This window comes from Cyclopterus lumpus, chromosome 11 (assembly GCF_009769545.1).
Source record: "Cyclopterus lumpus isolate fCycLum1 chromosome 11, fCycLum1.pri, whole genome shotgun sequence".
NCBI classification, from domain to species: Eukaryota; Metazoa; Chordata; class Actinopteri; order Perciformes; family Cyclopteridae; genus Cyclopterus; species Cyclopterus lumpus.
The window spans coordinates 1349106-1365297 of record NC_046976.1 but is presented as its reverse complement, the minus strand read 5'-3'; the positions used below and the strand labels follow the sequence as shown (position 1 = coordinate 1365297).

The window sequence follows — 16192 nt, the reverse complement described above, 5'->3', positions numbered from 1 at the left end:
TCCCCAGAGCCCTCATTAGCAGCTTATGTGCTGTGGTTCAGGAATCTACCCATAATTGCCATGTTCCCACAAACACACGCACGCACACGCACACGCACACACACACACACACACACACAAGGAAAAAGGGAAATAAAAAGATTGGATGGAATTACAATATTTAGGTAATAATTGATTAATTATTGAAAAGTGAGTTATATTCACTCTTTTTCAAAAATGTTCTGAGGGTTCTGGGTGGAACCTGTCACAGGTTCTCTGTATCTCCTAAAGAGATCCAGAAACAAAAAAGGTTCTCCTGTGGGGATAAGCAGAATGCATGTACGATATATGGAAACCAAGTCGTATACATCACTCGATTAACAAAGATGAACAACACATATTTCCCACAATTCCAGTTGCTTTCGGTTCCCACACTGCCCTGAAAACAAATGATGTTCCAATGACAGATTGTTCCTTCCACTGCTGAATGCAGAAGCTCTGGAAGTTTGGGTTCCTTTCATGCTGAAAGTACAAAAGTCCTGCAGATTGAACTAATTGGACCCAGTGGCACTTGAGGTATAATCAGCATAGAGGCTGCTAGATATACTGCTCACTGCATTTGCTTTTGGAAGATCTCTTCGCAAATGATTTATCTTCATGAAAATGAGACACATTGTCATTATGAACATTTCTCAGCTATACTGTTTCTGTTATGTCACTGGTTATATATCCTCTCCATTATTGCACATTACAATTCAAGTCAGGCCGAGTCTATTTCAAAGTCTGACCCTGAATTGCTGTCGAAGCTTGACTCTGAACACATGTGTAGGTGACTATAGTCACTTAAGGCATTAGAATGCGAGCAGCAGGAAGTGAGTCAGAAAACATTTCCATTTCCTTCAGAGATGCAAACACTTGACCCACTTGAAAGCCAAATGGCACACATTTTGAAAAATACTCCCAAGGCCAAATATATCTCGTTACACTTTTAATTAAAATGAAGACAAGAAAAAATGAAAACCCGCTTTTTTGCGGTGAAGTATTGAAGCTACAAAGTGAGCAGCAGCTCCTTAATCGCCCTGTTCTCTGGTTTACCAGACCTGTTTTCAATGTAATGCTTTGAAAGAAGAGCTTGCTGTTTTCTTTTGTCCATTGACATGTCAAACCTTTATTGTTCTATCCATTGGACGTGTTTCATGGAAAAACACATTGTAAATGTGTTTAGTCTCAGAGTTAGTAAAACTGTAAGAGTGATATATGGGAAGTCCAACAGAATCTGTTAAATAAATAAGTAAAGTGGGTCCATGTTTGCTTCTTGCCTTACACTGGTACCGGGTATTAATTGTGCACAATTAGACAAGCTTTTGGAGTTTAAGTTTGATAAATTGCTCCCGTAGATGTGCCTACGGTGTATGAATGTGTGTATGAATGTTAGTTACTCCTGCTAGACAGGTGGCACCTTCGCTCCTCCCATCAGTGTATGAATGGATGTGAATGATGACAAGTAGTGTTAAAGGGCTTTGGATGGTCGGATACTAGAAAAGAGAAGGTCCATTTACCATTAACGTACCATACATCTTCCTTTACAGTAACTTTATGGTACTTTTTTTAAAGGTGCTATACAAATAATTCATTATTATCATGATTATAATCGAAAAGTAGCAAAAACAACAAAGTTATATGTGAATAACGTCTGGCTGTTATTTCAGGACCATGGACAGCGCTGTCCAGACAACTGAAAGGGAGCAGAGGAGATTGATAGAAAGACAGAACAAGTGACATGTGACAACAAGAGTTGGGTTTCTCAGCCTGATTGCTTTTCGTGGTTGTAAGGAGAGAGAGAGCGAGAGAGAGAGAGAGAGAGAGAGAAAGCGAGAGAGAGAGAGAGAGAGAGAGAGAGAAAGAGAGAAAACTAGCTGCAAGTCATAAACGGCTGTTTCTGCTCGCCTCCCCCTTATAATTTTAACAGAACAGAGAATCAAGTAAGTTCAAAACATACTTCTGTTAGTACTTCATTCTCATATGAGTGCTCTAATTAATTTATGTATTCTTTGATTTAGAAACAGTAGCTGCATTCTGTCGCTATTTACCTTATGTAAGACATTTTGCATGGTTAAGATCATATTTCTGACTCACTTCGTGGCATGGCACCCCTTGTTCAGAGGAGTTTTGTGGTCCATGTGAGACACAGTCAGTAACCCTTACACTTTACATCTATTATCCGACATGCTTGTTATCACTGCTATTTTTTTGATTGTCGTTTCAACTAGAGTTTATGATGCAACAGTCTGTACAGGAAGTACTGTGTTAGTCTGCTCTTTGTCGGTACAGGGACGTATGAACAAGAAAGCAGAAGCTTAGTCAGACGCCTTAGGTCAGTGTGTGTGTGTGTGTGTGTGTGTGTGTGTGTGTGTGTGTGTGTGTGTGTGTGTGTGTGTGTGTGTGTGTGTGTGTGTGTGTGTGTGTGTGTGCGTGTGTGTGTGTGTGTGTGTGTGTAAGAGAGAGCTCTCCCTCAGCCAACACTGTTCTCCGGGAGCTTCACATTCTCTTCCAGCAGAGTTTTGGCCAGTCGCCTGTGCTAGAACCCAAAGGAGAGCAGCTGCACACACACAGAGCTGAGTAAACTATATATATATATATATATATATATATATTAACCATAACACATTGAATACAAAGCAGAAACCGCTTCAGTTCAATACAACCTAGTGTTCCAAACACCTGTGTCTGACAACCTCAAAAATAAAAGATATCCTTAAGCTTTATTTTACAGTTTATCTTTCTTGACAATGTATTTGTGGACAGTAGAATAAATGTATGTCAGAATCCAACACAAATATGGACGTTAGTCCTGTGATGCCCTGATTAGTTGGACTCAATCTAAAAAAATTTGTTCTTTCTGTTTTGAGTGTGAAAACAATGCCACACTTAGAATTAAAACTTAAGCTGCTGGTCTGTAACTAACCGTCCCTTTGTTAGCAGTACAGTATGTACGTTACATACTTCTGTTTTGAGTTGATTTACTGACTACCTTTGTTCACTCAACTTAACCATGTAGCTTTTTAGAGCTGTGGATCAACTCCAGCTCAGCTCCCACTTGGTTCAGCTGGTGACGCCCCCCTCAGTCCCAGTGCTGCCCAGACTGTTGGAGGCCCACACCACACTGGTTCTCTATGTGTGTGCACACCAGCTTTGACAATTTCCCAGCAACAAGATGAGTCAAATCTTCAGAAAAGCAGTGTGTGCTTTTAGACTTTGATTGATGCACCGAGGGCCAGATTGACTCCGGTAATGTGCCGTTGTCTTCATTAAGTCAGAAACAAAACAGTAGTCATGGTCAACTGCTTCATGCGCCAACTCACCGTCACTGTTGACACACTGCACTTGTGGGATCTGGGTTCCCGGGCCACATTCCTTCTCATTATCAGGGATGCACTCCTCCAGCTTCACCACCAGCCAGTCATAGCAGATGGGGTCTTCACACGGTATCGCCTCCACCAGGTGGGGGCAGTTGCCCGTCCCGCCAGTCGGCTCATTGGCGATCTTCCTCTTCCTCAGTTTGAAGCCTGTCAAGAACAACAGGAGCCTAATGAACACAAACCAGCCCCACGCTAATCAACCAAATCCCCCCCACATTCTCAGAGTGTAATGTGCAACTCAACGCACATTAACTTCACTCCGCAGTCCCAGTGTGTCTTTGATGATAACTGTAATATGGCATCTAACGTGACAGTCCATTAAGCTTCAAGTTGAGAAAGTTTCCAAGAACAAGTTCCCATAATGAATGTTTTTATTTCCCTCTCATTACAGTAGCTTTTATCCAAAGTGACTAATGCATGCAGTATTCCATTCATTGGCCTGGGGTTTGTTCCCATGTGTGTTGTCTCCTCTGCTCAAGGGCACAGGCTTCCATGACCCAGGTCCTGGGAAGGGGGGATGTTAGCTCCAGGCCAAGGTCACCAACCCCCTAATCCACACTGCTGCTCCAGACTGATAAGGCAGCGGAGACCTGGAGTGCCTGCAGGACTCAGGTGGAGACAACAGGATCCTTTTCCATTTCATTTATGTGTCTCCTTTCCTCTGAAAAAGCTTTATTTAATCAGACGGGTCGACAGAACATGCACTGCCGTGTGTCCAGACCCTTTTGATGGATGCTTTATGTGGAGATGAGGCTTGGGGTGCAGGGAATTCAATTCTATCAGGCAGCACTCCATTGATATCTGCAGGGTAGATTATGAATGGAGAGGCTGCAGCTGCTGCTTCATTTTGACCAGAGATACATGTCAGCAATCATATGACCCACGGTGCACCGAGCATGAGCACGGAGCTATGTAACCAAGGGCGGAGCAATGATTCTCAATAAAAGGTGAGGAAATAGGGTTAGAAAATAGACAACATCTACCAAATCAGGAGTACTGTTAATAGTTTTTAGATTGAACCACAATTTCAAAGATTTACAAGATAAATCTAACACCATTAACAGCGTCATAACTGTATGAGGAAAATAAATTCACTTTTCACTGGCTAACCGTTAATTAATGGTAAACGGATACATTTTGTTTTCCTTTTTCAGTTAACAGATATTTTACTTTTAACAAACAATGCAATGATAATCATGTTTACAGATTATATATAAAGTATTTGTAAACGGTTAATGATGTGCTTGTAATCCCTCTTTCAAACCACATCATTGCATTCATTTGCTTTTCTCCTGGAATCCTTATTGGTAATTTCTCTAAATGAATCCCTCAGTTTCTTTGTGTTAGATTTGATATGAATCATCAGAAAACTGCCCTGTTGATTTTGCACATAAAGGTATGCACACTGTGAAGTTAGTAGATGGTGTAAATGGTGAATACCATTTCCGATACAGGTGTCAGTATTGGGACAACGTCTGACTAGGTTACATTATTGCATATAGCTAACTTACCTGTGCATGAGTAGTCTTCATCTTGTGCTGATGTAATGCTAACTGTCCCTCCTGGGATCAATAGAGACCTTGTCTTATTTCATCTTGGATTACATTACATTTAGTGAGTAATGGAGTAATTAACATTTAATGAGCCGGAACACCAACAGAGTGGTGCTCTTTCTCTTCATTAACAATCTAGCTTCTGAACCAGTTAGTTGTCCAGTGAATGCTTCAGGATAGTAAACTGTAGTTCAACTTAAAGAAGCAGCGCTATGTTGTCGGCCACTTAACAATATGCCAAATGCCTGACTGTGCTCACCAGATACATGTGTCTGTCTGCTGTTTGGTACAGTGGCTCTCACAGTGTAGGAAACAAGGCTGTTGGGAGTGCACTGCAGAGTTGGATCTTGACTCTCTTGGTTTGTTTCTACAAGCGACACCATTTTATCAAGTGTAAACATTTGATCCATTGTTAGTCCTTTGAGCTTATGATGTCATTGTAAACTAAGCAAACACTTGACCGGATACAATGTAGAACTTACAAGTCTATCATGTGGGGTCTTTATAACTATTGAGTAATGCCAAATGTATCATCTATGTGATATCTCTGTGAAAATCTATTTTATAGGAGTACAATAACAATAACTACAAGCACTTAATCGGATTGTTTTTATGGTGACAGGTGTGTTTATGCTTGATACAAACTTCATTTATTTTAATACAATGCTTTGTATACACCTGCCTAAAATTAGAAGGAATGTGATGTAAATCCCAAATGCAATATTGGTGGGAGAAATCATACAGTACAAACTAACATTCAATAAACTATTGTGTCGTCTTCACGGCCAAAAAGGATAAAAAGATTACATTTTTTTACATCTTTCTGGATAATAAGAGCCAGTGTGCACACACTTGAGGATGTGTGTGTGTGTGTGTGTGTGTGTTATGTACAGTAGATGGACAGCAAGAGCATATATATATTTAATGATTAGTACTAACATGATACAATCGAAGATACACATCCAGAACACACGTCAAGCTATATCACAGAATGACGAACGTGAGGTGTTTTGTTAAGTTGCATAATACATAGAAGACCATATGAATGCATTGTATACAGTGCATTTAGCAACTGCACATATAAATGCAGGAGGTGTGTTGCTTAAGTGAAATACATCACATGCTATTGTTTGGATTTCTGAGGAAATGTTAAGTGATGATACAGGACATACTGCACACAGTAATTATATGACTGTACTGTGATGACACACATCATTATTATACAGCATATGAGTTGAAAATGGGTAAACACGCCATCTACTGTTTTAAATCAGCTCTGAACCTTGCCAGGCCAATGCTGAGGTATAGTCGACTGGCTGTGACTTATGTAGGTTTATGCCTGGTATATACTGTATGTGACTTAGCCCCTTGCCTCCTATTGTACATGTTTCAAAGGTGGGTGAGGTTAGTCTCAGACCTGGGGGTGAAGCTACACTGTAAACATCAATTGTTATGGGAAAACAACATCAGCGGACAGCAGGCAAAACGTTGGGCCCTGAATGGCAGAAATGAAACTAGTTGGTGATCTACACCGTATGCATGTCTGATTGATCACCTTAATCACTTGACCTAGTGCCATGCATCACAGTATGCAGAGTCCACATATCGCTCAGCCCAACGTTTTACTGGAGTCTGGTTGGGATTTTGGTTTGTGTCATTTGTGCCTATTGCCAGTCGAGTGAATGATGACATGGTGTTAAAGAGGGGTCGAGAGACTAGACAAGGGCAATAGAAGTACAGTACATTAACCATTTACTTCTTACCTTTTTTGGCTGCCTGGTCCTGGCAGTTTTCATAGGTGCAGGGTCCCCAGGCGCTCCAAGAAGACACCTCACACTCTACAGGACAACTGATATGGCAGAGCTGGGTGGTGTTCGGGGAGATACTCAGACACAGATCATTGTCCATTGGTCGCAATGCTATGGAGACACAAAGGAGAGGAATGTCATCAGAGGACACTTGGGTTTTTTATCACAGCAAACATGATACAGAAAAATTAAAGAAACCAAAAAAGAATATTGGCACAATAAACATGGAAACCAACAGTTTGAAGACGTTCCACAGGTCTTGTTATTGATAACCACGCAAACATTATTGACAGGTATCACACTCAGAATTAACTCAGGTTGCTAAGATGGTGGAAGAATGTTGCTCTCTGCACCACCAACTAGGGAATATGAGTTTCTTACTTATAAACATCAGGACCGTCCAGTCAGTGACAACAGTATTTCAATCCTCTTTAACGTTATGGGAAATCTGTATGAGCTAGCAGAACAAACCACAAAGACATCAAAGCACGTACAAAAGACAGAAGTTGGTCTTTTAGGTCTCTAATGCCTTCAGAATCCCAAATCCCACAGTAACAGATCCTTTCAGCTAAAAATCAAAGCCAACAATTGCAAAAGCTCCTTTAAGTCACAGAGCCCATCACCAAAACTCCATATCTTCAAAAATCAGACAACTTTGAAACAAAGTTTCAACAATGTTGTTGCCAGAACAGCAGAACGGTCTTCAGTCTGGCCTGGTTCTCAGTGGACCTCCGCTCTGAACAGCTGTAGGTGACTCTCGACAAGGTCGCCAGCCTGATAATTCATTCTCTCTGTGCCACGAAGGGAATAAGCCTCATTCACATGCAAATTGCCTCCACTCTGCCAAAGGTGCGTCCTTTAATAATGTCGCCTAAGTATGTGTATATGTGGAATACTCTGGAGACCAGAGTAGCCTTAATAGGTTGAATGGTGCAGTGTGATAAGATTATTTTTCATCTACATCAATATCAGATATTCTTCTAATTATTTGACATCCTTTGATGTATATTTGTCTTTACTGTCGCTAAACACATGTATTTACGTAGAGAACAAAACAAATATGAATTGGCTGATATATGGGACAGAACACATCCCAACGGGTCGTTGCATTGGGCCATTAGTTTGGGAATCCGGTCGCACCTGGGAACCTGTACACAGGAGTACTAACATTGGACCAGAGGAACCTGTACACAGGAGTACTAACATTGGACCAGGAGAACCTGTATCCAGGAATACTAACATTGGACCAGGAGAACCTGTACACAGGAGTACTAACATTGGACCAGAGGAACCTGTACACAGGAGTACTAACATTGGACCAGGGGAACCTGTACACAGGAGTACTAACATTGGACCAGGAGAACCTGTACACAGGAGTACTAACATTGGACCAGGAGAACCTGTACACAGGAGTACTAACATTGGACCAGGAGAACCTGTACACAGGAGTACTAACATTGGACCAGGAGAACCTGTACACAGGAGTACTAACATTGGACCAGGAGAACCTGTACACAGGAGTACTAACATTGCACCAGGGGAACCTGTACACAGGAGTACTAACATTGCACCAGGGGAACCTGTACACAGGAGTACTAACATTGCACCAGGGGAACCTGTATACAGGAGTACTAACATTGGACCAGGAGAACCTGTACACAGGAGTACTAACATTGGACCAGGAGAACCTGTACACAGGAGTACTAACATTGGACCAGGAGAACCTGTACACAGGAGTACTAACATTGGACCAGAGGAACCTGTACACAGGAGTACTAACATTGGACCAGGGGAACCTGTACACAGGAGTACTAACATTGGACCAGGGGAACCTGTACACAGGAGTACTAACATTGGACCAGGGGAACCTGTACACAGGAGTACTAACATTGGACCAGGAGAACCTGTACACAGGAGTACTAACATTGGACCAGAGGAACCTGTACACAGGAGTACTAACATTGGACCAGGAGAACCTGTACACAGGTGTACTAACAATGGACCAGGAGAACCTGTACACAGGAGTACTAACATTGGACCAGGAGAACCTGTACACAGGAGTACTAACATTGGACCAGGAGAACCTGTACACAGGAGTACTAACATTGGACCAGAGGAACCTGTACACAGGAGTACTAACATTGGACCAGGAGAACCTGTACACAGGTGTACTAACATTGGACCAGGAGAACCTGTACACAGGAGTACTAACATTGGACCAGGAGAACCTGTACACAGGAGTACTAACATTGGACCAGGAGAACCTGTACACAGGAGTACTAACATTGGACCAGGAGAACCTGTACACAGGAGTACTAACATTGGACCGGGAGAACCTGTACACAGGAGTACTAACATTGGACCGGGAGAACCTGTACACAGGAGTACTAACATTGGACCGGGAGAACCTGTACACAGGAGTACTATGTAACATAACATGTCACCATTGTATTACAGTGGAAATATGTCTGGTTTAAATGATTCACGAGCGGATGATTATAATAACGGATTTTCTCTTTCTTTTCTGTATTTTTCGTGCAGATTACCATCCATTAATTGAAAGTAATTGCTTGGGATTAAAAATGGGTTTGTAATTATACGTAAAGAGTATGCGCCAGGGAAGGACATAATTATAGTCACAGGACTGCAAAGTCAACATGTGCAAAGGTCTCACCAAATGAAAGTTTAAAAGCCACCCCCCTCTGGCTGCAGACCTCATATTGCCATTCTGAACCTTTAGAACAACATTATTACTTTTCTACTCTCTGCACCCGGACCTCCATTTCATCAATAATTTCTGCCACCCCCACTGTGACTGGGACAGCTGTGTAAAAGGCATATGGACTGTAATATGACTGGCTGAGAAGACAGTGATTAATTACCACACTGAATATTCCATTATACCCTATATGTGCTTCTACGTGTGTTTGGGTGTGCTCCATTGAACCTGTATACATAGCACTTTGCAAGGGTTTTGCAATTAGCATTTTTAGCCTCTATTTGAATAGATCATACTTTAAGGGACCCTAAGGAATGAACTTGTTACATTTACCAATGCCAAATATGTATTCTGTAAAGGCAGGTGGTCCTTTCTTGAGACGGAGGGGGTGGCTCATGTTGCTGAAGCGCTACATCCTTGAGAAACAGCAGAAATATTCACGCCATTCATGTGATACCTGTTAATTAGAGGAGTAGAAGCTTGAGAAGATGCTTTGAGCTAAATGCTGACGTCAGCACATCGACATATGCTAATCATAATGGCAAAAAAAACTTAGTTGTACTTATATTGAAACCTAGCACCTAAAACCAACCAGTGCTGCTGGATACTCCCTGGCTCTAGGTTTTTCTGTCGGATTGAGGGAATTTCATTTAACACAATTGTATTCAAAGCTAGATATTCATATTCATACTAAAATATTGTACTTTAGTGCAAATTTCCTGATAGATTGATTGCAAAATGTCACCCAAATCACATGGTGAACCCAGGGTTTTTAGATCCGTTGGGGTCTGGAGCCCCAGGGCAGTTGTCCACCTTTCACATCATCCTAGTTTTGCTAGTTAGCTTTAAACACAACATTCAGCTGAGGATGTACAGCACTAATTTATTTGGCATTTAGTCAGAAAAAAGAGAGACGAGTAAAACAGGTGGAAAAAATGAAAATGTTTGCTCAGGGGTTCCTTTCCTCAAAGTCCCTTAATCTTTTTTTCATCTGTACAACAGGCGGGGGAAAACATGTTGGGCGTGTGAGAGTAGTTTGCCTTCAAGGCTCTCTGTAGAGAGGGTTTATTTTAAACCAGACCATGCTATTTTCCAAAACCTAAATAATAATCATTGCATGAACCAAAGGAGATTATTGTCAGAAAGCCCTGGAGGCCCTGGACAGCTTGTTTCGCTTACAGGAGGCTGAAGAAGGACTAAACGCAGTCGCTGAAATAAATATTACAACAACACAACAACAGTGAAAAAATCACCTGCCAAAAGTTTGTTATAATCGATCCTCTGATTGACAGACGGACCTGCTAACAACTGACCCACAGTCCTAGAAAACCAGATCTACAGAATTATTGTTCTCGCTCGCCTCTGTGGAACCAAAGTATTGGTCAATTAGAAATGTGACCTGACAATAGAACCAGGTTTGGTGAGTGTCAATGGGGATCAAGTCATTACTTTACAATTAATACTCCAGGAACCACAACAGTCTGAACAACATTTCATGTCATTCCAAGTTATAGTTTTTGCTATATTTCATTCTGACCCGAACAACCAATATACCAATCCCTAGAGCCACACCAGTGACGTGTCTACACATTTTGACAAGGCAGGCAAATTGTCCAGTCAAACAAACAATTATGGAAATGCTGACAATAATGGCAGAGAACTGGCACTACTGGCTGTGAAAATGCCAAATCATTGTAATGGGTTATAACTTGCGACTGGGAGAAATTAAACACGGGATTAGCAAATATGCCACTGCAATAACAGGAGCTGAATTATATCATCCAAATAATCTGTTGATGGCTTAAAGTCCAACATGTCCATGCGTTGTCGTGCCAACCGAAGAGTCCCATTTCTTATGAAATGCTTTTCATCCACATGGTTCATTCAGACCTTTTGGAGGAAAATAGCCTTTTGTTCTCCTCCCTCCTCGGCCAGTCTGAGCAGCTCTTCACAAGCATCACAACAGCTGATTAATGGAAATATCCTTACAGACTGACCTTGCTCAGGTGTCTCTGTGCCAGATGGTCTAGTCTTCACTGTGCGCCGCTTCCAGCCGCCAATTTAGGAACCTGCGCGGCCACGTGCCACCTGCCATTAATAACCCGACTGCCAGTTCCTTTTCAGTCTAGGATTCACAGCATCACGGTGGCACAGCTGTTATACAGCATGGCTCGGTTTGCTCCCCAATTAAGTTTTGCATCGATCGGACTCAAAACAGGAAAAAAACAACTGAAACAACTGAAGCAACTTACAATCGTCACATTCAGAGAGAATTGTTCTCTTCAGAAGAAAATGAGGAACCGTCTATGAAATGCGTGCCACCAGGGAGGATTAACACGCTGTTTATGATCATCAAAAACTCTCCATTTGAGAATGTAGCATTGTAATAAACATTGTTGCTGTCAGCAGTAATCGAAACTGCATGTCTGAGAGAGATCCAGGACTGAGTAAATCCTTCCCATTCCAACTGTGAGTAAATCAAATGAGGAACAAGCAGTGATCTGTGATACTAACTCCCAGTAATTGGACTGGGAAGGATGTGTGTTGACAGATACTACTGGCAGACTGTCCTATCTCAGTCTCTCTGGGATTTACTGATCATCCTTGAAAGCAAATGATAAGATTCTATCAGCTTTATTGGGCAACGGATCCCCCCCCCCCCCCCCCCCCCCCCCCACACAGACAGCTCATCACATTGAAACCATCCATTGCTTCCTCTGACTCAATACCTGCAATGATAGTTACTGTGGCCTCAATAAGAGCAATGGCATAGGAAGAATGCTTTTAAAAGCTGTGTGTCAAAGTTAACGCTTAAGGTGGTTGAAGATATAGTTTGTCTATATCTGTTGACACAATAGATACTTTGTATTGACTCTAGTGAAGTGATGGCAAAACCATCCAACCAATATTTATTTTTTAAATTCTTTCTGATATACAGTATGTTGGGGGCAATTTTAAGAATGTTTGTTCAATTGAGGTTGCATTGAGAATTGTTACGTAATATTCATATTTTGTGATGTAATTGGGCGACTGCGGATCAGTGGACAGCAGGGTCGTCATTCAATCAGAGGATCGGTGGTTCGATCCCTGGCTCCGCTAGCCCATGTCGATGTGTCTAAATTGTAGCAAAAACACCTTTGTTATTCACCATAACTTATGTCATAGTGAAAGAAATGAGGGTAAAACACGCTGTCCTTCGACCCTTGTTGATCAAGCTCCATCCATACCTGCTGGCTGATGTGCTGTTGTAGAAACAGTGAGCTGACCGGACACTCCTTTCTCAAGCCAATTAGTGGAAGTTATGCAAACACAAAATCATTCACATCATGGCACCTTGCATGCTAGCCCCTCCCATCAGGGTATGAAAGGGTGTGAATGAAGACTAGAAAATCGCTTTACAAGTACAGTCCATTTACCATTATATAGACAAAAACTATAGTTTTTTGTATTTATGAATTTATAGAACAAGAATAAAGACAATAATAGTATTATATATATATATGTTATAACAATATCAAACTCTTATGAAGATGAGAAAGAACATTAGCATGTGTAAGCCTACATTGAGGTGAACTAAACACACTCATGCAGGCCTCGAGTCCTCCCTATGTTTGTGGGAAATACATAAAAAACGTTTGAAATAAACAGGCCATGTCCACACGACTACGATCTGATTTAAAACGCATGTCTTTTGCTATGTTTAAACTGAGCGTCCTCACTACAGAGGAGTTTGGAAACGCTTTTTTTATTAACAGAACCGGCAGCAGTCGTTGAGTTTAGAGACTTCGTGAAAGTATATTTATTTGGCTCTGTTTGCTGCAGCAGGTGAGAAATTGATCTTCTTCTCTCGTCTGCAGCTTGATCCTTTTCAGCAAATGCTGTGTGCTTGTTCTGGAAGAGTCTTTCAACATCAAATCTTTTGTTGTTTGCTCATTTCTCATCACATATCAAGCATAAAGGTCAGCCAGCATCGTTGGCAGTGAAAGCAAATGAATGCGTCCACGCAGAGTTAACGTCTCTATTTTCCCCATGACTTCTCTTTTCTTTTATTTATCCATCTACAAATCTTGACCAGCCACCTGCAGGGAAAGGCACTGGACAGCGGCGTAATAGGATGTGACGCACATTTGAGTTCATTTTGTTACATTTATTTTCAGTGGCACAGTATCACCTCAAACTCAAAGATTCCTTTGAAAGATTTTCCACCGTGCAAAAAATAAAATCCGCAGCCGCGGGCTGCCGACCACTGAGTGAGGTGTAGCCAAGACAGACACAGCTGAAAAGATAGTTGTGAGAAACTGTGCAAATGAAAATGGGGGATGGATACATCATGACGAGTCCAAGTTAGGGGGTAGCTAAAATTAGACCTGTCTCAGAGCAGGATGTGGCATTCCACTTTTGTTTCCATCCGTCGTCAGTGACACCTTGAAGCCACTCCTCATCTGTCATAACCCCTTCATTAATGTCCCCCTCTTCCACCCAGAAACACTTTGCTTAACAATGTTAACATGCAGACGGGCCGCTTTGGATAGAGGGGCAGCCGCTATTTCATATCACACCCTGACAATATATGTAAAAGGGAAGGGTTGAAAGTCACACTGTTAATAAAATTGGCAATGTGGAATCTTGATGCCGAAGGATGAAAGTGCGTGGTTGGTTGTGAGCATCTGATATGAATAATTTCTAGCTGCAGATGCCAGTTCAGCCTCCCCGGCCAGATGAACTGAGACGTATTGTGTCAGTCCTGGATAAGCAGAGCTACCAGGCCACTTGCCGCCTCCGTGCGCTCAGCAATGCCACCAATTTATGTGAAAGCTCATATTTCATCTGCTATCCTCTCCGTGTGGCTTTTGCGTGAATATTAGCATATTCATAAAGCTCAGTCCCTAGATTTAATATGAGCAAGAAACCTCTTTAATTCTTCACTCTGGTTCACACGTGGCTGGTGAAGCAGGGGGAGGGTATGGGCAGAGCTGGAACAGATGACACAACTTTGGTGTGTGTGAAACGCAACTCGAAGCAGATGATGCAAAAGCTCATCAACAACTTTTTGTTTGTCGGCCACTCGACCCTGACGGATGTCATTTGAAGCTGTTTTTAACCAGCCTCTGTCAAACATGTACTACAAACCCTCGTGGCTTTCTGTCACCCAGATATTACACCTGCTCTTCCATGATGCTGTTTGTTTGTTTGTTTGTTTGTTTGTTTGTTATTTGAGCTGATGAATGGCCCTTGATAGAATATATGAATTATGTCGAATATAATGATTACTATATAACAATGGATCTGAAACTAAGCTGTGAAATACATAAATGTTCCAGTTTATATTATATTAAGGACCTAAGAACACGGCGGCTGAGAAAACTCCCCAAAACATCCAAACCTTGGGTTCAGAGATGGAACATCAATGCGTCCCACCTCTCTTGCTTATAAAGCTATGCTAAAAAACTATTTGTAAAGTTGTAAAAGATCACTATGGAATTACAAAAATGAATAAGTCATTAATGGCCACAAGTTTTTTCAGCACTAATAACAACTAATACTACCCACCATAATATACTTACAGTATCTCAGGGAAAGATAGCGTAGTGTTATGATGCTAATCAACCATAGCGACCTAGTGACCAAAGAAAATACACCCAGATGGCGGTAAGTGGAGCCAAAGCCACACCATTTGGGGAATGTTCTCTCTGGCAGCGTGAAGGCAGAACAGAAGTCCCGTAGTGTCACATGTAAAGAGCTATGTAGACCACGGTGTGAAATGCATTTAAATAAGTATATTTTAGTAACTCTAGATTCTATCAAAAGTAGAGATGCAATCTCAAGGTCACCAAATTGGATGCTCTCCACTGCTTGGTTGAGCCAAGAGATTCTGTCCAGGAAACCAATCTAGTGCCGAGGGACACGCTTGGCGGACTCCAGCACCAGCCCGGCAGCGTTGGCTTGAGACGACTTGGTCTTTCAATTTCATTTACAACACAGAGATGATAAATCAATAAACATAGATAAAATCATACAAGCTAAATTACAGAAGTGAACAGACACTGAATCGTGAATAAGGCACATCTACAGTAGATGAAATATAGCAGTAAAACCAAACGGGTAAGAAAAGCCTGCTGGGAAGGTCACCTTCTTTGCTCCGCAGTGAGCTGAGGTTGGGTGGTGGATCCGTGCTGGTCTGGACACAGTAGACCTCTCGAGTCTGAATCCCTCCTCCGCACAACCCGGTCTGGTTTCCACGTCGACGGTCCTGTTGGCTCAGCAACACGTCCACCCTGCACTCTGTCCACTCTGTAGTCCTCCAGCTGTAGCTGTAGGCAGAAATGGACACAGGAAGAGTTAGTCTGATAGAGTTTATCAGCCCCATGTTGTCTTTCCTTAAAATATCAATTGAATTAATAGGATAGAATGGATCAATACAACAAATACTCAAATGTTGTGGGTCAGTATCAGCTTTCATGAGAGTGTGTGTTGCTGCATACAAACTATTGATGTGGTCTGTTGGTCAGAATTGATCCATATTGACCGTGTGCATATGACATCCGATCAGATATCAAGAAATAGATTATGTTCATCAAATCAATGGTTTCATTTGATAAATGTAATCATTTTCTGAGAGCAAATTGTACAAAGTAAAAAAAATTATGTTTTCTAAAAATACCATTTGCAGAGCAGACATTGTGGTTTAACCTTTTTTAATTGCTTTGAGAGACA

General features: G+C 41.7%; 1 protein-coding gene across 1 annotated transcript in view; it reads right to left on the bottom strand.

The window, feature by feature from the left end:
- The window catches only part of thsd7aa (thrombospondin, type I, domain containing 7Aa), a 165526-nt gene that overhangs the window by 48855 nt on the left and 100479 nt on the right, over positions 1-16192 (bottom strand). The window contains exons 5-7 of the mRNA XM_034545361.1: positions 15608-15789; positions 6715-6870; positions 3342-3545 (exon numbers count right to left, since the gene is read on the bottom strand). Coding sequence (XP_034401252.1) covers positions 3342-3545; positions 6715-6870; positions 15608-15789 — 542 coding nt within the window. The remainder of the gene's footprint in view (positions 1-3341; positions 3546-6714; positions 6871-15607; positions 15790-16192) is intronic.